Source organism: Wasmannia auropunctata, unplaced genomic scaffold (genome assembly GCF_000956235.1).
Source record: "Wasmannia auropunctata unplaced genomic scaffold, wasmannia.A_1.0 LD336106.1, whole genome shotgun sequence".
NCBI lineage: Eukaryota > Metazoa > Arthropoda > Insecta > Hymenoptera > Formicidae > Wasmannia > Wasmannia auropunctata.
The window spans coordinates 5,945,528-5,966,887 of record NW_012026784.1 but is presented as its reverse complement, the minus strand read 5'-3'; the positions used below and the strand labels follow the sequence as shown (position 1 = coordinate 5,966,887).

The 21,360-nt window shown below is 42.1% G+C and overlaps 2 protein-coding genes across 2 annotated transcripts in view; one reads left to right on the top strand and one right to left on the bottom strand.

The window, feature by feature from the left end:
* LOC105456877 (fasciclin-1) overlaps positions 1 to 21,360 on the bottom strand; it is a 230,846-nt gene that overhangs the window by 58,520 nt on the left and 150,966 nt on the right. The gene's annotated exons all lie outside the window — the stretch shown is intronic.
* LOC105454586 (origin recognition complex subunit 3) lies at positions 1,042 to 7,881 on the top strand. Its single transcript, XM_011697300.1, has 14 exons — positions 1,042 to 1,245; positions 1,769 to 1,900; positions 1,984 to 2,104; positions 2,288 to 2,454; positions 2,527 to 2,684; positions 3,669 to 3,777; positions 3,856 to 4,020; positions 4,112 to 4,309; positions 4,603 to 4,719; positions 4,806 to 5,090; positions 5,477 to 5,710; positions 6,220 to 6,339; positions 7,309 to 7,376; positions 7,646 to 7,881. The coding sequence occupies exons 1-14, from the start codon at positions 1,222 to 1,224 to the stop codon at positions 7,737 to 7,739; spliced, it is 1,992 nt and encodes a 663-aa protein (XP_011695602.1). The 5' UTR covers positions 1,042 to 1,221; the 3' UTR covers positions 7,740 to 7,881.

Here is a 21,360-nt window from a genome sequence, read left to right as displayed (position 1 = left end):
GCTAGGAAAAAAAAACGAAATCCGCATGCGAAATTAAAAGAAATCGATAATGGATTTGCATGTTAAATTCTTCCTATATGATTATTGATTTATCTTCATTTTTAATTTCTTGAATTTCTAGGTCGGATTTTTTAACCTTTAAATCACTACGTCCAAAAAATCACACTAACCACAATGTCGGTCTGACAGACCGCTATTATATGCTCTCGGTAATTTTATAAGTTAATTATAATAAAAATGTATGTTTTCTGCATATTTATATAAGAAAAACTGTGTATGTTTTAATGTAAGGGTTATCAAAAAAATCTCATATACAATAGAAATAAAATATATTTAAATGGTGATAAATAAGAAAATTGTTGACAAGTAACATTTCAATATAACGATCTATGAGAGTGATTTAAAGGTTAATAATCCTCGAATTTTTTAAGTCTACTATAAAATCCACCGAATTACGATTCAAATTTTACGACATTATTTTTAATCATGATAAAGGTCGCTTTTGTTCGTAATAAAATATCTTTATTACGTAAAAGCGATGGTTAAAACGATCTAACTCGAGAAAAAAATTTAAAGTTTATACAATTCGTATTTTTAATCGTAATATTTTTATAAATAAATTACTTATTTATTCCCAAAAATATTTGTCTTTAATTTTATACTATTTATATTTTTTAAAAATCGAGATATTGTGCATCGAGATATTGTGAAACAAGATGAATGAGTTCGTCTCTACAGATTTATAATTGTACAGCTATAGGAGGTGATTTTTTGATCAATGAATTTTTCCGAATAATTAAGAAATTAATTAATGGATATAAATAAAAAATATAAACTTGAGTTTTCACGTAAAAACGCAAGTATATAAATTTATACAATGTGTGAGTGTCCATCATTGAGTTCACGCTGACAAGCCCAAAATGATCGCGCGAAGAGCGGACGTCCGTCATCTCTGCGAACCACAGACTACAGATGCTCTAGCAGACGCCTCAGTACATGGCGCCAACTAGCGGCACAAGAATCACAAGATTATTTCCGTGTGTCGGCTGACAGCTGTTCGCCGTTCGGTCGCGATCAGTCGCGCGGCCACGCAACCGGTAGTTCGTGCGTGTGTTTGCATCGCGCTCTGCGAATAACTCCTGTTTCTCTTATCTACGCAGAGGCGTGCGCTCAAGACGAATATACCTGACGTCTCGACGGCGTTGACTGCTGGTTGCAGAAATGGAGAACGTTTCTCTATCCAAGGTAAGCGATACGACACGTGCAACCTGTTGCTATCGCCGGCTTAACCTCAAAGTGCAAAGTTAGCGCGCGGGAACGCCGAATAATGATTCATAGACCGTCGCTCTCGCAGCGGCCTTAAAAAGTTTTATCGAAGAGAGCCCGTTACTGTTAGCCTCTTGTACAGTGTTACTTTTTTCAGTACTTTTTTCAGTTTTGTGATTAACGTCACTTATAAATTTTTTATTTTCGATTTTTCTTAGATATATTAGCGTTTAAAACATTTGTAGTTTTTTTTTTAAGATTGTATACTGTTAAAACTTAATAAAATTCGCAATGGAAAGAATAATATAGGTATATGAAATATGTGAGGAATTAGTTTATACTGATTTTTCCTAATCAATATAATTTTATATGTAATAATTCTTATAATTAATACTAATCACAGTAAATTCTAAAACAATAGGGACAATAATATTGTCAGTTTAGTATTGATGCGACAGATAAGCGTGGCTAATTAGAATGTAACATTGATCGTGATTTTTAGGGAGTATTTGCTCACAAAGGAAGTTATAAAATTGGAAAGAAAAAAAGGAAAGTTAAATGCCCGATGTATCTCAATGAACCCTGGTATATCGCGTATAACGAAACTTGGGGATATATCGAGCAGGCTGCGGAGGTACAACCACACCGTGTGTTAGCACTAGCCATAAATCTCAATCAAACAGCCAGACTACCTAACAGAATACATTAATATTTCAGAATGTCAGATCGAAAATGTTTCAACAAGTTATATCCAATTTGGAGTCGTTCGTGTCGAAAATAAAAGCGACTCCATTGAATGTATCGTCCCACGAAATAGCCACGGCTATTTTGCTAACAGGTGAAAATAAACGCTTATTTTTATTTTAAAGATTGCTATGCATTTTTCAACGCGAAGCTGAAATCGATGAAAAATGTCGAAGTAATTTTTGCCTATTAAAGATCTCTTTCTCTAACGTTTTCACTCATTAAGAAATTTTTTTCCGATAAATGTTAAACAAAGTTAAATGAATTAAAATTATAGGAGTAAATGTTCCTGATCATACGACACTTTTCGACACGACGGTGTCCAAGCTTAGTAAAATAACGCCGCATTTAGCGGTGGTTTGGAGCAGAAATTGTAATAGCGTGAAAAGCATCATCGAAGATACCGTATATCAATTTACTCATCAAAACACAATTTTGGAATTGGTTAGTTTATCAAATTGTTGATAGCGAATAGACGGTCTCCGTTGCGATCTTTAAATAAATTCTCGTTCGTAGGACGATGTGCCCGAAGTGCGCAAAAGTCAGTGCACTATGCGTGTTCTGAAGACACTGTTTGCGGAATATCACGATCCGGAGGATCCCTTAATTATAATTTTGCCGGATTTTGAAAGCTTCCCCATCAACGTGTTGCATGATTTTATCTTGGTGTTGAGGTATTCTTGACAATCTTTGACTTCCAGTGCATGGGACAATGCATTAACTCTAGAACACAGCATATTCGACGCCAACTTAAAACACAGCACTTAAAACACATGGGTCTGGGAAATCCATTCAACTTTGAGAAATCATAACTTTGGTTCCAATCAATATTCTTCAACAATTTTTTTTTAAATGAAAGTTCAGTATCTCCAAAACGTGACTGAATAGATGGTATTAGCGAAAAATGATTTATTGTGAAGTTATTCAGAAAAAATCATTAAGTGAAAATAAGAAATTTATAAATATTCATTTTTTGAATTAAATCATACTTTATAACAAAAAACTTTTTAAGGATTTTATAATCCCGCGTTGTAAAGCTACAAAGATATTTTAAGAAAGAAATAATGGCATTGTTCTTTTTAAAAAGTATAATTATGTAACAAGAACAATATAATTTTTACGATTAGCTCAAGGTGTCTAAAATTGATCTGAACACTAAAGCTGGTCAACGTTGCGATCGATAGTGGAAATCTCTAACTTTTTTCCCCCTCTAACTCAAACCTTCTTACAGCAAAGCGATCGAAATTTCTTATGGATCTCTCAGACTCAGTGAGCTGTGTGAAGTTGATCCCCACTACTAAAAATTCAAAAACGACCTTACTATTCGATGGTGGTCGTTTGGTAGTATTTGGTAGTCTATTCTCAACGATTGATAGTCAAAGTTATAAATAATAATATGAAAAAAGACATAAGCGCGCGTGAAGTTAGCCCCTCCTTTTGCAAAATATGACTTTTTAGACTGCGTAAGTAATCATAATTATAAGCATTTGTTTGGTGGTTGTTTATTGATGTTTAGTAGTCCATTCTCGATGATTGGTAATCAAAGTTGTAAATTCACGCACGTATATCTTTTTTTGCGTATTGTTATTTACCAGTGCTGTGTTTTAGGGTTAAAAAAAATCATGAACTTTAAAGAATACAGCGTGAATAATTTTCAGTTCGTACAGGAGCACATTGAAATTCGTACTTATCTTTGGTGTCGCGACTACATTGCATGTCGTACATAAATCATTGACATATGACGTCACGTCGAAGTTAGTCGTGCAGGCAAGTCAAACAAAAATATTTTGACATTCGATGCAAATGTTTACGCGAAAACTCTAAATAATTCGTCCACTTGTTTAGGTATTCTATACGCAAACGCAAGTCAAAACACTATCCGATGTATTGGAGGGCACTGTTTTCTCTACAGAGATTCCATTTAAATTAATCGGCCGCGCGTTCCAATTGTTGACTGACATTTTTCTGTTTTACGATTTCTCGGTGGATAATTTCTTACAAAATTACAAGGTAACGAGCAATCGATGAATCGGTAATTAATGAGTCGACAAAATGGATATGGACCTTATTATAGTTATAAATTACGGGGATTTTTTTTTAGGTATGCATGATACAACATTTTTACGAGAACAATGTAAGTGCTCTTTGTTGTCAGCCAAAAGACATTAAAAAAAGAATATCTGAACTCACTGCTGAAAATATCATGGACATTAAAAGTTTACCGTCGATCGCTAAATATTTAAAGGCGTCCAGTGAAGTGGCGAATGGAGATGGAAAGCTTAGCGATAAAGAATTCATGGTTCGCACAGTTTATTTACGAGTATTGCAAAAATTATAGCCATCAGTAACGGGACCTACCTTTCAAATAATATGTAATTAAATTTACGCCATTAACAAATTTTAATATTACAGCCCATTGATTATCAAGTTGTTTAATGCTAAAAACGGGAGGATGGACAATTTTTAATAGAAACTTTTATGAAGGACAGCTTTTAAACGTGTCTCTCTTTCGGAATTGTTTATTGATGCTCATAATTTTTGGCAATCTCATTAACGTTTCCAAATCATCCTTTTAAACTCCGCTTTTTGTAGGAGCTGTTGGAACAGTTGTTGTATAAATTCCATAAATTTATGGATCAATTTTTAATTGTTTTGAGATGTTTGCACTGCTTGATTGCTTCATTGCCAGGCTCGCCAATGGGTAAACAGGTAGTATGGCGTTATTGAGTCGGAATAAGATATATTGTATTACGCAAGAAAGCGGTACACATCGAACAATGTCACAATCGTTTCAGTTGCGAGAGTTTTACACAAAAGCGGTTTACACGAATGATCTCACCGAGTCCCCCGAATACAAAGAGTGTCTGAAATTACTGGGTTTTCTATCGAAGGAGGAACTCCTCTCGAAACTCGAATCTGTCGTAAAAATTCTCGAGGACTCCAAAGATTCGGAAATCAAGAAAATTAAGGCCAACCTTAACAGTCACATCAAGAAGATTCGAGAGGCCAGTTTAAGTACAACAACTTCTTCCGAAATCATCGGTGTGGAAGAGAAACTTAGTCGTATGCAACTGAAGGAGGTATGCACTGGGTGCAAAATCGTACTTTCTCAACTGTCCTCGTTAACTTTCTGCACCAGAATAGTACAATTATTTTTAACTTAAAGTTACGAAACGTTATATAATACTATTTCAAACGGCAAATTAAGCTATGATTTTATATCAAATTGAATTTTCGACACGATAGAAATTTGATAACGCACAAATGATGTTTAATATTATTTTATATACGATTAATAAGATTTTATCGTTTTTTAAATACGAAGTCGCGTAAAGTGAGTTCTCTTTATAAATATATACATATTGTACCGCGATCGGAACTTTGCGAAATGAAGATTGTCGATGAAAACAGTAGGACGTAGTGATTAGTAGCTCTACCGTTCAACTACGACGTGCCCTCTTTTCAGAAATTGCTCAAAATGAGTCAGCAACAGTCGCGCTCTGCTTACAAACAGGCGCAGCTTGACCTGATCGATTACCTGGACCGAAAAGTGTTTTCCGTTCATCTGATCGATCCGAGTCGCGTGACGGCTCACGAGATATTTTGCTACAGCGACGGGAATCAGGCGAAGCATCACATTCGCGGCTCCTTGCGGGCCGCCATACACACGGGATTGAACGATCCGCAGATGTATCTGGACGTGAGTGAAGGAGCCCCGCATGAATAAGCTTATGCACGCGATTTTAGTTAACAATAGCTCTCTTGTTGCGCACGTCGCGCCGTCAGCGGGAACGTGACTGAAAAATTTGGAATTGTGAAATTGATCATTTAAATAATGTAAACGGATATCATTACGCGCAGAGAATTGTAACTGCCTCAGGAATATGAATATTACGAAACGATGCGAAAAGATGACGCCCGAGATCTTTGCCTTGAGTTATAATTTGTGTGTTAAAATTAAATTATTTTTCCTTCACATTTTCTCTCTTCGATCTATTTTCTTTCTTCAGCTTCTCGGATCTTTCGATGCTGAATATAACGGAATATAACGTGTTTTGATACTGATAAAAATCCCGCTGCGCACCGTAGTCATTTTTCTCGTGATATTTAATCTTTTCTTGTACGAGCGGATTCATTGGCGACCGATGAAAAGATCGCGCTTTTTGATAGACCGCGCGGCGCGGTTAATTGAAGATTGTTATATTTCAGTGCGACTGCTGCAAATTGGAGAACGACGACGACATTCCGCGCACGCTCCCCGACCTGAGTATAATTTATAAGCTACACTTGGAGTCCAGGAAGCTGATCAATATGTACGACTGGCTGCAGGTAACAATCCGGCTTGCGCTCATGTTTACAGGTTAATCCCTGTTACACTTACGGTCACGCACCCGGCCGGCCGGCCGACCATCTCGTGATTTTAATCGCCGCCGCCGCCGCGAGTGATTCACGCGAGCACGTCATTGTAAGCAAGGCGCATACAAGGGGTGCCGAGTACTTTATCGCCGGCCGATTGTTAGGAAGCCGGTAAAACGCTTCTCATGAAAAGTGTACCGGCGAAAACCGTGTGCTCTCCGCCGAGCGATTTAACGACGCCGCGGCGCCGATCGGAGATCACGGGGGATATTACTGGACGCTTAATATATAGGAAGAATTTTTAAGATTTTCTAATTGAACCTTGGGAGACTAATAAAACTCTCCCTGCTGTGAGACTTAACATTTGCGTTTTTAGGTCCTTAAGTTTGGTTCTTTAAGTTCTTAAGCTTGAGTTTTATTTTTTTTTATTGTTATATTTTCTAAATTATTCCATCATTTTTGTCAGTAGAGATATGGCACATTCCACGTATCAGGAGTCTATCTAAAAATAAACTGCTTAAATCCACTTTTAAAAATCTGAAAAAATTCTCAAAAATATTCCAATATATGTAGAATATACAAAGACAATGTCTTTTATATAAGGAAAAATTTTTTACGATTGCTAACAAATAATTGAGAAATAATACATTTAAAAATTAACTATAAAAGGAAGTATCTTAAAAAATATATTTGTTTTATAATGATTTAGCTGAAATTTCAATTTTCGTTTTGGAAAAAAATATTCATTTACGACTGGATTCCAAAATTTCTTTTATGGTTCCAACATAATGTTCTGCATTATGTTGGAGTTTTTAAGAATTTTTTCAGATTTTTAAAAGTGGAGATAAGCAGAGTTAATTTTTAGGCGAAATGCGCCTTACGTACTAATTTTTAAACATCGGATGTCAAAATTCAAGAGGACTCGATATCATGTGCTTGCAGGCGTTCCTGACCATCGCGGATCCGCAGGCCGAGTCGGCGGAGCAGCGCGACGTGGATCCGCGACTACAGTATCCTTTACAAAAGTTTCCGCGAACGCGCACGAGGCAGCTCTCACGAGGCGCGCGCGCATTCAACGTGATCGGCACTCGTCGAGATTTGTCTTACCTGCCGCCGCGCGCGCCATGCCTTTGAAATTCATATCACGCCTCCTAACGCGAGGATCCGTATCCCCGTAGACGTAACTTCCGCGAACTAGATACCCTCCCTAGTTTGAATAATTCGCACGTGTTATCTCGCATTTCATCATGTAGTAACTTATCCTTAACGGGGGATTCAGAGCTCGGTTTACTCAAGCGGTCGCCGCACTGCAGTTCCTCGGCTTCATCAAGACTTCTCGAAGGAAGACGGATCACGTAAAGCGCCTTACGTAACAATAATATCGCGTGTTTGATTGTTTGCTCGGTTCGTCCGCATTTGGCTTGTTATATGCGCCATTTGTGAACTGTGTGTTTCTAAGTTATTCTGTTTTTGTATCGTTTGTATCAATGAATAATTAATACCAAAATGAGTATATTTTAATGTTTTTATTCCGTAATTTTTAACCTCTTCAGCGCGCGTATTTGTACGTTTTTAGTTTTTTTTTTTTTCAATTTTAATACTACTGACAGAGTGAAAACAAATAAAACTTCACAGGAGATGTAATTTTTGTTTTTTTTAATAATGCTATGGATTTAAAGCGAATCAAATATAACTAAACAAAATTACATCACTTTTTCAATTTTAAAAATTCGTCCACACGAAGAGATTAAACACTTCCATTTCCATGATCCGAGAATTACTTGCTATTAAAAAATATTATAGAGAGAAATGCACACTACACGAAATAATCTGACAATAATACATCGATATATATATATATAATACATCGATATATATATATATAATACATCGATATATATATATATATATATATATATATATACATATATACATATACATATATCGATGTATTGTTGTCAGATTATTTCGTGTATAGACCAAGCAATGTGTGCATTTCTCTCTATATTTATATATATATATATATAGCTATAAGTTTACGAATTAAAGCACTTAAAGAGGCGTATATCGAGATTCGAATCACATCTACATCTTTCATTTAATGGAATATTTCTTATTATCTTTACGATTCTTTCGTGATCGTCCAACGATCGAAGCTACGTGCCCCGCGTGTCGATTCCACCGTCTCTCGGAATCCACGGCGGAAGTTGTTATATGCCGAATACATCGTGGAATAATTTAACGCAGCTTGCACGCATATCGACGATCGCGCGTTCCGATATCTGAATAAGTTTCCAGCGGCCGGCCGCCGCCGCGCGCCGCGATCTTGAGATACCTAAATCTCAGGTAGGATCGACATGCAGTTCCTCTCTCTTTCTCTTTCTTTCTCTCTCTTCCTCTCTCATTTCTTTCCGACGGCATCCCGGGCTTTTGAAAATCCGCAATATCGATTACGCGCCGTCTTTGTGGCGGGGCGTCGAGCGTGCCGTGCGTTCCACGGGGTTTGCGAAAAAAAAATTCGGCCGAGAGCGCGCGCACCGGCAATCGTTTCCGCATTTTAACGTGGACGAATATCGATTAATTGGATTCCCCGCGACGGCCTTTTTCTCGCCCGGCGACACGGATGGAAGTTAACATTCCGCGCGACGACCTTTACTCTTTCGCCCGATGATGGGACGAAATTCATTCGCGCTGTGGAAAAATTCAGCCCGAAAAATTCTTATGGATCTTTCGAATAAAATCACAGAACGTCCCGTAAATGTATAGAAGCAATTATAACTCGTCGAGCGAAGGAAGCGTGTACCTCTAAACGACGTCAATTTTGAACCGTCGCGATTGACGCGCGCGGTTACGTAATGCCCATCGGTTTATCTGTCTATTCAACCCACATTCGAGATATCCGCGCTATATTTTCCCATTGCACTCGGGAGTGCGACGACATTATCGGCCCTCGCGTTACACGTGCCGTTACGTTTCCTCCATACGTCCCGTTCCAATCTATTGTCGGAAGTATCATATACGTAGCGCGCGGTCTGCGCAGCACCAAGCTCTGTGGAGTAATATTTGGACAAAGCCAAACGCGGGAGATCTCTCGCCGTCGTGGCCAATCGCAGAACAATCCCCGCATTCAAAGGAGAGTGACGGCGCAATGGGGGAGGATTCGGCAAAGGTTAACGTCTGTGTTTCGATAGGGATGCTCCTGGTGCACAGAGTACGTTAACCCTTCGGCCCGCCTTTGACCCCTGAGAAAGGACGAGACAGGCACAAGGAGTGTACGGAAAGGGATAAACGCTCGTCCGTGCATAGTATCCTCCGCTGTACCGAGCAGTAAAGCTCAAGTAACTTCGGTGTCAAAGGAACGGGACGCGCGTGACCTCTCATTGCAAGATTTCCTGGGAGAGATCCACTGCACGGTGGATAGCGGTTTCACTAATGCCATTCGACTTTTAGAACGTAAAAAATTTATCGAATACGAGTCTTTATAAATGTCTTAGATTATATCTACGTGGAATTTTAAAAATATAATTTTCTAAGATTTGAAGGATCCACAAGTTGAGAAGTCGATTGTTTGTGATGCAAATATTCTACCGATCCGAGCCGAAATGCGGTAGGATACGGTATTTGATTTGTACGAAGAATCCGAAGAACGTTGAGATCCTCGAGCGATGACGCGGAATCTATGTATGATATAGTAAAAAAAAGAGATACTTTAGAGAGAAAGAAAGACAGAGGGGGGGGGGGGGAAGAATTTTACTAAGTTATAGAACGGAGGCAATAAAACTCGGAGAACCCTGTCGATTCATGCCGGAGAGCGTCAGAACACAATAATTCTGATGTCAAAGGAGCCGGGAGTTCTGCAAGTCGATTCTGCGGGGATTCCGAGGACTCGGTCTATTGGCCTCCGTGGAGGACCTCGGCTCGTATGCAGATGAATGGAGATACGACGCAGCCGCTTGCATCCACTTTGCCTTTCACGTTGGCGGGGACGTCGGACGACGATGGTATCGATTCGTCGACGTTCCCGAAGGCCTCGCTCGGATTGACGGCTGTCTTACCTCAAACGGACCAGCGGGACGGCGTGGATGGCGGAGCAAACGCATATCGGAGATTATGTAGATACGTGACTACGATCGCACGAAATTAAAGGGAAAGAAAAAAGAAAGGTAGGACGGACTTTCATTCAGATCGGCTACACATTTTTTCGCTAAATATAGCGCAATATTTCATGGATTAATCTTAATTAGTCAATCTTAATTAAACTCAGTTAAATAAAAGCGCTAGATTACGAAAGCAGCGAAAGTTTCCGAAGCGACTTCGGGAGTTTCGGGCCGTCTATTTTCCACGTGACTTACGTTGGACGAGAGAGAGGCGATTTTTCTCTTTGTACGAGAAAGATCTGTAAAGAAGTTTTGTTTCAATAACGCCAAATCTGTTCGTTCTTTCTCTCTCTCTTTCTCTCTCTCTCTCTCTCTCTCTCGTGATTCGTGCTGATTTTATCCATATCCCTTTTCTCACGGCTATCGATCCTCGCGCGCTTCCCTCGCGCGTGAGCCGCCCCGAAGAAAAATCTATTTGCAAGAAAAATCTATGAGAGGTCCACTTCTCCGAACTTCGAGCGAACTGTAGATACGGGCCGGGGAATCAGTTTTCCGGGTCGGGGTTGCCTAACCTTTCTCGTAACCTTCGTGCTCAATCGACGGCGCGACCCCGATATCCTTTCGGCATCCTCTTTAACTTGTCGCTATCGTTATATCGGATCTGGCCCCAGTGAGAGACGGTCGGAGACGGAGAAACCAAGTCTATTCTTTATCCCGGCTGCGCGCGCGAATCGCGCGTGTGTTACCTTTATATATATATATATATATATATACTTATTTTCCCGTCGCAGTGATTTCTCTCGTTTGGAACGCGCGAAGTCCCTCCGGCGGCAAGAGATGAAACGAGAACGAAACTTTATGTTGGACGTTCTGTTTCCGCTCGGCGAAAAGCCCTCTTCTCTATCGTCTCAGAAAAAAAAATTATTCAGCTTCCTCTCGCCGTCACTCTACTTTGTGAAGATAAATGAATTAAAATGAGTTGACGCGAGATATTCACTATGTATACAGTCTGTATAATTGAATTGCTTGTCCTCTCTTTGAAATAAAAAATCGGCTTTTTAAGCATATTACTCATTGTCAGTTTCCTTGTTGCTTAACGTCAATTTTATTAAACTCCGGAGACTTGAAATTTATTCCTGATATTTTAGTCCTTAAATTCCGTATACACGAAACTGTTAACCGACAATATTTCAGCTAGTGGAAAACCATGAATATATGTGAATTTCCGTTTTGGCGTTTATTAAAATCAACGTGGCACACGGGGGTGCCTCAACAGGATGATTCTCGTGGATAGAGACGGCGCGCCGCGAGGGGGAGAGTTGCGGTGTCGCGGCCGACGCGGTTCGCAAATACCTGCAATTACCAATTATAATTGCACGCAGGCTAATTGGTAAACACTGGTAATAACGACGCGCGATTCATCGATCAGCAGTTTTGGAACCGGTCCGCCAATAATCGTCAGCTCTGTCCGTCCTCGCTCGTATGCTCGTACACTCGTTAAACTGCACGTATTTTTATCTCGTTTCCATCGTGAAAAGCGAAAGCTATAAATAATACCGGACCTCGCGAGTCTCTCGAATATCTATATTAATCAATATAATGTTATCATATATTATCCATATTTATGTGACTGGACGAAAATATTCATGTAAATTTGTGAATGTTATTGAGGCAGAAATAGAATCTTGATGGAAAAATGTTTTTCGACATTAATTCTTAAATACGACTCTCAAATAGGATCGTATATTTTATAAATGTGATTTCTGTATATGGATTCTAATATATTTTTACACATCTCGTACACACGATTGTATCTTAAATTTTTTAACTAGACACATAAAATCTAATCTCCGAGATTAGCTTTTAACATAATTTTAATATGAACATATATATATATTTTTTCTAAATTATTGCATAAACTGATTACATACGATCTTTTAAAATTTCTGAGTTAAATTTAAAGAATAAATTTTATTCGTTGTCATTACTTTTTATAACACGATTTTCTTATTTATAATATATATTCTTCCAAATGACTGTTATATTTTTAAATTTATTTTTGTAAAATAAAATATTTAAGGATTAATGCACTTTATCTTCTGGAACAATTTGTGCATCACAGCATTTCTGTAACGTTGAGAAACCTGAAACGTTACGAGACATGGCGATTCTGGGTTTCCTTGGAGATTCGCGAATACCGTAGAAAACTACCCTCGGGTATCTCGAAATTTCTCGGCGCAGATGACTACATTTCCCACGGGAAAGCGGTCCTCTCTTTCTCGGACTTATTTTCGTCCAAGATGAAAGAAAAGTTGCGTGCGCGGCGGTGGCGGCGGCGGCGGTCATAGAACGTCGCGGGGGTCCATGGGATCCTTAAGGGATCTCTCGATCGCCAGCCGCCGTTTTCCGACACGGAAATCAATCTCAACAGCTTCTCGTATCAATCTCCCATCGCACCTGAAGCACCCAATCACATCGTCGGCGCCGGGGTGTCCTCCGTCGCTCGTCCATTTGGGAGGAAGTTCGCCTGGAAATCCTCGTGAGACGGCGAGAGACTATCCGATGACGGAAAGGAAGAACAATGTCCCCGCTTGAACTGTTCGTCCGGACGAGCGGTGGATTGGGTGGATATATTGATTTCTGGATGAACCGGCCAAATCGAACAAATTTTCTATCGTCCGGTAAAAAAAACCCATCGCAAAAAGAATGTCCCTCAAAAATATATTTGTTTCATAAATTCAAAATAGGGATTTTTTTACAGCGTTCTCCTCGGAGATTTGAAAATATTCGTGAATTTAAAATACGAAATCCTTTACAGAGATTGATCTAATGAATACAAAGTACGATGAATATAAAATTAGAGCGCTGAAAGAAAAATATCGAATCTAATGTTGAGTCTTTGCTCCATAATTATCGATTACCGCTGTAAAATGGGGGAGTTAAAGAAATTGGATTCGATCCTGATAGGACGCCATGACCGCTATACATATGTAGTAAGAGGATTGGAAGCTCATTTTGCACGAGATTCCATATCAAGGGCAGTCGCTAGATAATAGAATTTATCGTGAATACCCCATCAAAGGTAGCCACAAAATTCATTTGCGATATATTCTCGACATTTAGTAACAAAATCACACATTTAAGCCCATGAATTTGTTAGATTGTGTAAATAAATGAAACGCGCTTATATTCGCGTAGAAGCGCGCCGCGTGTGTTCATAAATTATATTAATAAAAAAAAATTACAGATTTTAGCCACTACTTCATGCCCGCAATTTGCAAATTTCCTGCTTAATCGCACATTCCTCACATATCATCGCGTAATTAGATACAAAGCAGCGACACGTAAAAAACGGCCCGGCAATATTAATGTGACAGTTATGAATTTGTTCTACTTTGATTAAGTCGCTAATCGATCTACTAATCCGCTGCGCCGAAATTAATAAATCTCGACATGATGCACATGTTGCGAATGAATGGTGCGTCATAATTTAAAATCGATATCCTGACATCGGAGTTCGCGGACGGGATCATAAAATAGATTTTGTAACATTACAAACTACGCTAATTAATGTCAACCGTTTCGTAAATTGTGTCGTGTTTTGTCGCGTCACTCTTCGTGTGACGCTCAATTAAATTTCCGCGGATAAATTGTTGACATCGTAAAAATATACATGTCGAAACGCACGCCGTAATTTGAGATAAACATATGTTTTTTCCTCGTCCATTCTCGCGCGAATTTATATTTAAATATACGAAAAAAATATCCGTCGAAACTTTTGCGTGAAAATCGCGTGCATTCGGGATAACAATTGTAGAGAAAGATCCTTTATTTATGCTTTTTTCTCGCGAAATACGATCTCGAATAGATTGCAGCTTACGAGCGATAAGCGCGATATTTCTTTAATAATCGCAATTTATTTGACACAGGCACGTATTTGCACGAAAGGGTTAAATCCGTCGCTATACTTCGCACGAGGAGTAAACATATGTCACGACGATTACACGTTATCTGGCGACAGGAGGGGGGAGGGGAGAAAAGGGGAGTGGGGATCGTTTCATGAACGTAAATCCTGATGGAAGCCCGTGGTGCTCCGAACCTGACCCCTCTCGCCTGTCGCCACCCGCGTCAACCCCTCGACGAACCCCTCCGCGAACGGCGTTATTGCGATTGAGTGCAGCCAACTACCCTCGCGTCGAGATTCTCGAGCGTGTCAGAAGCTACGACATTAATGCACGTTGTCGCGCGTAATTATGAGTCAGAGCCGAGTAATTGTGCGGCTGGGATAGCGGTGAGTCGCGACGAAAGCGCGCGATTACGCGTCGGGGAAGGGATCCGTAAGGGCGAGTACTACCGTATATTGTATTATCAAGATTATGTGAGATACTCGAGACGCGGATGATTCTTTCAGCCGAAATTCAGGCGGTACAAATAGCGGGGTTTCAAAATAATTTGACATTATTACGCGCGTGCCCGACAACGTTATCGCGCCAGTCCAATAATTTCTCCATTTAATTTCGAACGGATTTGCAAACGTGTCAAGGTGGGAGCGTTTATCATAGTCGTGTGTACGCGCGCTGATGAGATCCCCGTGTATTCTGTCATGTGATAATTCCCCGCGAAACGGTAATGTGCAGAAGTATTCCACGCGGGGCCTCCAATGTAAAATACAGAGATAATCCTTACTGCACATTATAATGCAGATTATTATCGCCGTTCATTTGCGCGCGCCGAGGTATTTTCAAACGGAGTCGTTTCGTTAACCTCGCATGGAATATCGCAACGTATAGTATACGATTTCGTGTGTAATAATCGCAAATGGTTATCAGCGGAAGCGTATCATGAGATAGAAATGCAATTATAGTTAGAGTTTATAGATAATTAGAAATCGTGCAACGTTTTTCTAAATGATTAGATGCCTCAGTTCTTAAATCCTTGTTTACTGTCAGCATACACTTGTATCTATATTTTTCATTGCGATACTCTACAAAATAATATTTCTTTATGATTCTTATGATTAGAGCACGATAAAAAAGTGAAATTCACACACAGAACTTTTCATACTGCATATATGCGTATATACACATTCGCGTAGAAATGGACATGCAATATAGAAAAGATATATAATCTTTTTCGTCTGAATTACTAAATTACCACATCTCGTCTTCAATCAGCGAGTGGGTTAAGTTCCACCCACTGCGCGCAAGTAATTCGCAATTGGCTTGGTTCGATTCCCCGACGCGCGGGCCCTTTCGGCTAATTTCAATTAGGGATAATTGATTGCTTTACACCCACCGTTCCGTACTCGGTCCATCCTCTTTGTCCGCGCTCGACGGAGGACCATTTCGTGACGGGGACAGTCATCGAAATCGAAAGACGAAGCGAGAGAGAGAGAGAGAGAGAGAGAGAGAAAGAGAGAGAGACGTGGATAGATAGATAGATGGAGAGAGAGAACTCGATGAGAAGAGTGGGTAGGATATCTCCTTCAACAATCGAGGGTCCGAGCAGACGAGGAATGTAGGTGGAGAAGGAATCTAATCGCATGCGGTGGTCCATCCCTATGCAACCATCCGATTCAACTACCATTGCAGTCAGCCATCGTGAAGGATACCGTTCCTCTAATTGTCGGTCATCAATCACCCGATGATCGAGCGAGCGCGGAAATTAGGCGGAAGATTAAGATGTTCGGATCGTAATTCGAGACTTTTTTTTCTTACGACATCTTGTGGAGGTTTTTAAAGCGTTTCGCATACGAGCGCTTTAAGGATCTAAACGCTCAAATAATACCCGACCGTAGGCCACCCCCCTCGAGACGAGTTTCTATATCCGGCTGCGACACCCCCTTGTCGTCAAAGCCTGCGGCGCTCTCCGCGATTGCAATGAAGAAAATGTTTGCGCGAAGGAAACAAGGAATTAAGGGGAGGGCGGCGCCGCTTTATGCGAAAACTCCCTCCCCCTCGCCGTATGCAAGTCGCCTTAGGCGAGAAGAGGGAAGATTGCTCCGACTCGGCGCGGCTGAATAAAATTTTATTCTGATAAGGGACACGAAGAGAATTTTTAATATCTCTATATATCTATAGATTATCGGAATATTTTTGGATTTTCGTAACTTTGCATCTTCGATTATATTTGAATCCCCCTCCCCCCTTGGTCGTTCTTGCGATAGCCATAAGCTTCCACGTTATGTCCCTTATATCTCCCGGATTCCCGTTTTATTTATCCCTCCCCGCTTCATTCGTGAAGTGCGTGTCGGAGATTTTATTTATATTGCCAGCCGTTATTGCCGCTGCGCGCCAGTGGGACGGGCGAAAGAGGGCTGGCAGCCTTCATTAGGTCTTCTTCGCGTCTAATCCAACTTGAATGTCGCTGTCGGTGGGATGAAGGTACGAGCCGTGTTTCCCCGCACGAGACCCCTGGGTATTTTGTAGTTATCCTAGACACGGTCTCTACCTCGAATCGCGGACGGATAAGCGGCGGCATTCTCAGTTTCGTTACTTGATTAATTGAACAGCTTAGGAATGACGGTCGGCGCGGCGCGGATTTCGATCGCAGTCCCTTTCAGCCTGGGTGCGGTTAAAGCGGATGCTTCAGCGGGCTTAAAAAAAAAACGCGCGACAAGTTATCAGGACGCCGTCGAGCGTCCGCGCCGTATCAGCACCGGTGATAATAAACGCGCGAGCAGATTTCCGTCGCGAAAACACAGCCAATTTATTCCCGTCGCGCGTCGTCGCGATACGAACGCGCAACGCGCCTCCGTACGTGGGTGCGATGGTATCGTCGACTCCGGGGCACTCAGGGGGAAAAAAAAGAGAAGAGCTTTAGCATAATTACGCCGTTCCGAGCGCGAGTCGCGCGATACGGCGCGAGGATGCGACAAGACACCGACTGTGTTTTCCCGCGTACAAACGAAACATCCCGTCGGACGCGTTACCTGAATTATTCTCTTTCATTAAGATGATTGTACAACTTTTTCAAACTCCCTGTGCAATGTTTCGAGCGTTTGTTGACACTCGTTGCGACTGTGGGTCAGAAAAACAGTAGAGCTATACAGCTAGAATTTATTGCGCGCGCTATCAGGCCAAGATTATATATCTACGAAAGATCAGAGCGCGTTACCATCTAAATTACTCATTAAGTACAGTGGGAAATAATTACGCTTATACGAGCGGAGAGTAAATTATCAGCGAAGATGAATTTTTCCCCGCGCAACCTGTGGACTTGGTGGAGCACGGTTCTCTCCGGTCGGTCGGTCGGTTAGTTTATTATAACGTAAAGTACGTGGCGTCTGTAACAACCGACATTAGATGCGAAAGCAATTAGGAAGAAGTTTACGAGAGCGGCGCGGCGTCCCGCGGTGAGCGCGCGCGTTTCCTCCTAGAAAGATTTTAATTACAACCTGTAAACGCGACGAACGCGGCGCGGGGCCCGGTTGCAATTTAAGTCTCATTTCATTATCGCGCCGGGCTCGAATGCAACTTTTTTAATGCCGTCCTGGCATTTACCTATATGACATAATTAAGATTTTTCTGACACGACAGCCCGGCAACGTTATCCTCGCTGCGCTGTATTTGTTTTTTTTTCACGCCTCGCGTTCCATCGTGCCCTCGCGAGTTTTACTACGCGACGGAGGAAAACGTGTCCTCGTTTTCACCAGGACGCGTGAACGCCGGATTGCATTTGAAAAATTATTACACGAGACGATTCATCCTGTCGCGGTCTTATCTTAATTGGTTTAAACTCGGTGGCCGCCCCGCCACCGCGAGGAGCAGATTGGAATTTCTGGTGGCGTGCATGCACGATTATGCCGGAAGCGTACACGCGATAAAACGTTGCGGAATTAAACGAGATTAAAATCTGTAGGATTACCGGCCACATCAAAGCGGCCCTTTTCCTTTTTTGCTGAATCCTGTATACATTGAAATCTGTCGCAGTTTTAATCTCTTCCTCTAACGAGAACATGCGGAAAAAGCGGATATAATAACACGTACAAATATTATGAAAAGTATAATGATGCACATTTATGTGTATGAAGAAGCTTTTTATCATAAAAACACTGCAGATGTGTCTGCAAACGTACACATCTCGTAACAGACAGATCAAAAGATGAGGATTAAAAATGCGAGATTTAACGCATGATTTAAAAAGCGCTGAATCTGAAAGTGGATTTCGAGAAGTACAGTTTCATTACTCTAATCTCGAATTACGTTAGTCCTCAAAGAGTGATTATCGCGTCTTCGGAAATGAAGCGGATCTCCCTCTCCTCAAAACGCAACGCTCCGCGTTTCCCCTCCGTTAATTCTCACAACCGACACACTCCTACCGTGATTCAATAACAGGTCAATAATAAACTCGATCACCGGGAGGAAACGCGACGAGGCACTCTCATCCCCTTTCTCGGTAACTCCGCGGATTCTGCAGTCTCCGACAAGACAAACGAAGCCGCCCCTTCCTGGCCTGTGGCTACGGGATGTGTCGCAGACGCCCGAGCGGCTTGTTCTCCGGCACGTAGAGCACACTGTAACCAACCCTCCCCTCCCCTCACTTACTCGCGGGGACTCGCTCAAAGTCGTCGCCAGACCTACGCATACATACACACACGTACGCACAGACTCACACACACATGCACAATTTGGACCCCGCCGTCGTCCGCCGCCATCGCCATACCCGGACTATACAGCGTCTTTAAGTTTCGCACAAAGACCGGAGGAGCAGTTAAGTTACCTAGAAGCCAGAGTTCGCACCGTCCTCCTTTGTCATGCCAACCTCCCTCCTCCCTGACCTACCCACCCGACGGGCGCAAGTCTCTCTGCCTCTCTCTCCGGGTCTTCCTACGGCTCGCTCCCCCTCTCCCCGTGACTTCTCCCCGTCTTCCCAAGGCGACGAAGTCTTTAACTTTCCGCGACTAAATTTACCGGCAGTCGAAATACCCCGCTATTGTCACCGCCGCGTGTCACCGGCGCGGCACGGCGGCGGCCGGATGAAAGTGCCGAGTGTCTTTGGATTCGTCTAGCTCGGGATGTTGAATTGTTGCATAAATTTACCGTATCTTCCATTATTTGAGCCGCGCCGCTCCTAATGGCGAACGATGAATATGTCGTCTGAAGAATAAATGGGGATCTCGATCGTATTTCAGTAAGAAAAATTCTAAACGGTACGCAAACTCGTCGTGCATGATTGGAAACTCGGAAGTCCTCCATTGTACCGGAAATCGATCTGAAATTTGTTCCGTTTCCTCTTCTTTTTCAATCCGATCGGATTTCAATTTTTACCCACGGGAAAATCTTGAGAAATTCAACGAAAATCACTTCGCCGAAACGTGCGGTACGTAGGAACGTTCTCTGTTAACCTTCTCGCGCGGCTACACCGACGCGCCGTTTTGCAGGGCATTATCTCGCCACAATGTAACTTTACGACGGGCGAGTGGAATGGCTCGCGCTGGCACGACCGCCGCGCGCGCGGAGCCGCGACTGTGGCTGACCTGTACCCCTTAACTCTTTGACTGGCCGTCCACGTATTTAATAGGATAATGTTTGGCGGTTGCTCGGCTGTTGTTCCTGCAATCACGTCCGTATATACTCTCGTCCGCCACATCCATCTCCTATTCTCTCGTGTGTGTTTGTCGTTGTAAAGCCGCTTGTGCATGCCAGAACTTACAATAAATTCAACTAGGTGATTCGAGCCGCTCTAGGAATCGTACTAAATTTTTTATCGCGCTATTTTTATATTCTTTAAATTTTAACATTTCAAGTCGGAATCTATATTTTGACGCAAGTTCGTTTGTACAAAAATCCGAAAGTCTCGCTAGAAATGACGAATTAAAAATGCTCGAAGGACGCGCAAGTAAGATGCGGATTACGTACTGTTCAAACATTCCAGCCGACCTAATCCGAGAATAAGATCTCATTAAAACGCTCCCCGAGATTCGACTCGGGATGAGAAATTGCGTGGGACAAGCAAGGACGAACGTAGAGCGAGAAGGAGCGCGCGCACGCGTTTCGGGAGGAGAGCGGCCGCTCTCTTCTAGCCGGGTGAGAAGTGAAATGATAAATTAAACCGACCGCGGTAACGCTTGGCCGCAAAACAAGGCGGGTTAAGCTGCGGAATTATGAAAGTTCCAAGACTAATTGTGAAACTTTTCGCGATGTACAAAATTGCCGCAGACTCGGCGCGGCGCGGGAGAGAGAGACGCGGACGCGGAGGGTCAGTCCTCCTTCTCGTTGCCGCTTCGTAGTGAAGTGGGCGCCGCGAGATGGGCGCCGACTTGACGAGATAAAGAGAGCTTTTCTCTCCCCTCGGCACTCCGGGAGGTGGGGGGAGGGGGGGGGCGGGAAGGAGAAATAAAGAGGACGGAGTCACAGCTTCCCGAGTTCTCGTCTGAATCTCGTCTGAATCGCGCGAAAGGAGGGAACACCGAATCGCGCGTTTGTCCGAAGTTACCACCGAGTAAATTGCGCCCAAGTCAATTCGCCACGATTTGACTTAAGTTTATTACCGCAAGCTGACGAGAAGAGTGTGCACAGAGAGTGTTCTAAGCGTTCGGGAATTAAAGCCGGGGGATTTAAAACGCTCGGGAACTTGAAGCGCGTCTAAGAAGTTGCCGGCGCAAACATCTTGGCAGCGCGAAATTCTTTCTAATCTGAAGTAAGACTTTACCAACCAGCGCGGCGTATTAAGGCGGTTATAAAAATGCCGGTAATAAAAACACCGTCTTTCCTTTTGTTAGGAGCGAAAGAGCGACGTTGCGCCCACGAAGTTATTTATCTTCCATTCGTTATCTCCACAGTAAATAATTTTGAGTTGCAAATCGATGCACAGTCTGCAGCGTCACGCGAGCACGACTGTTCGCCGTCGCCTTCTCGAGGGCATCTCGCAAGTCGACGTCCTTTATTTACCGCGC